We start from the raw sequence: 1,561 nt of genomic DNA, 5'->3' as shown, positions 1-1,561 counted from the left end.
CTGGTCCTGAAGGGATCATCCACCCTGGATTCCCTGTGATTACAGTTCCCATTTGTACCACTGTACATCTTCTGGTCTAGCCAGACTTGCAAGGTAGAATTCGGATCATGATGGGGGGCAGGGGTGGGGGAGGAAGCATTTAGGAACTAGAGGAAAGTTGCTACATCATACCCTGACTGGCTCGTCTCCTTCCAGAGACCTCTCAATGTGACATATTTTAATTAATATGTTTATCAAACTTTTCTCCCTAGAGCTGACTTGGCTAACCCGGATCAGTCGGGCTGATTTGGTCAGGGGGACTGGGCTGAGACTTACTGATTTGTCAGGTTAAACATCGAACAGGGTAAGACGTGAAAAAACAATTAATTTATAAATTATCAAGGATTCTTGAGAGGGGGAGGGCGGGGAAAGGAAAGGAAATAAATGAGCTGATACCAAGGGCTCAAGTCGAAAGAAAACGTTTTGAGAATGAGGATGGCAACAATGTACAAATGTGCTTAACACAATGGAGAGATGGATTGTGATAAGAGTTGCACGGGTCCCCAATAAAATGATTAAACAAAAATAAAATAAAATCATGACTATATCCCTAGGGGAAATAGTAAAAAAAAAAAAAAAAAACTAAAGAAAACTTTCTGCAGAATACAAACCTATTTTGAAGTCGCTTTCAGGAGCGCAGGTACCTTTTATGTTGCAAACAAGCAATCAACAAAGGTGTGTGCGGGAGGGGACCAGGCAGTCTTGGAGCGTGGCTCTTCGAGACCCCCCAGGGCGGAGGAGGGCTCCTGACGATCTCAAGGGATAAAACCATTACTGCAGAGAGCCTCCCGAGGAGCGGCCTTCGACCTGCCCACCCTTCGCAGGAGGGCCGGCATCGCCCCGCGGGCCCACCCGAGTCCCCAGGAGAAGGTGTCCCACGCAGGCTTACGGGCGCCTTCTGGAGTTGGGCGGCCCGGCTCGCGCGCGCGGCCCGGCGGCCCGGCGGCCCGGGGCGTGGTTGCTGGCGCGGCCCGGGAGCAGTTGTCACCGGGATTGCCCTCAGACTGGGGAGTTTCACGTTTCTGGGGACTTGTTCCCGCGCCTCCAGGGAAGGACGCCACGTCGCCGGCGCCTCTGGGGCGTCGGGTCGCCCCCCGGCCACACTCCGGCTGGCTCGGTGCGCGGTGAACGGGGAGGCTTTCCTGGTTTCCTCGTCCACCGGAGCGACGGCGCGCGGACGGGAGCCCCGCCGAATCCAAGCTCCGTCCGGGACTCCCGTGTCGGGAGGCCGCTCCGCGGGGCGCCTTCCTCGCGGGGCGCCGCCCGGCGGAGGCGCCCCGGCTCCCCGCCCCCGACGCGGCGCTGCCGGGCTCCCCCTAGCGGCCGCCGCGCGGCGCTGCCCCGTCCCAGGCTCGTCGGCGCCGCAGCTCACGTGACCGCGCTCCGGGCCTGCGGCCACTGTCGGTTCCCCCAGTCACCGAGCAAGAGGGAAGAAACAAGATGGCGGCTGAAGGCGATCCGGAGTGGGGCCCCAGCAATTCGGATTGAGCCGGCTCCCTCCACCCGCTTCCGCCGGCCGGGC

At 59.0% G+C, this 1,561-nt stretch overlaps 1 protein-coding gene across 1 annotated transcript in view; it reads left to right on the top strand.

The window, feature by feature from the left end:
- Window positions 1–1,561, top strand: part of BPTF (bromodomain PHD finger transcription factor) — a 136,743-nt gene that overhangs the window by 7,535 nt on the left and 127,647 nt on the right. The window contains exons 2-3 of the mRNA XM_013005820.1: window positions 820–996; window positions 1,088–1,559. Of these exons, the coding sequence (XP_012861274.1) occupies window positions 820–996; window positions 1,088–1,559 (649 nt within the window). The remainder of the gene's footprint in view (window positions 1–819; window positions 997–1,087; window positions 1,560–1,561) is intronic.

This window comes from Echinops telfairi, unplaced genomic scaffold (genome assembly GCF_000313985.2).
Source record: "Echinops telfairi isolate 266 unplaced genomic scaffold, ASM31398v2 ScPeMD7_7458;HRSCAF=8496, whole genome shotgun sequence".
NCBI classification, from domain to species: Eukaryota; Metazoa; Chordata; class Mammalia; order Afrosoricida; family Tenrecidae; genus Echinops; species Echinops telfairi.
Note: the sequence above shows the minus strand (reverse complement) of the source record. Positions and strands in the feature narration are given on the sequence as shown.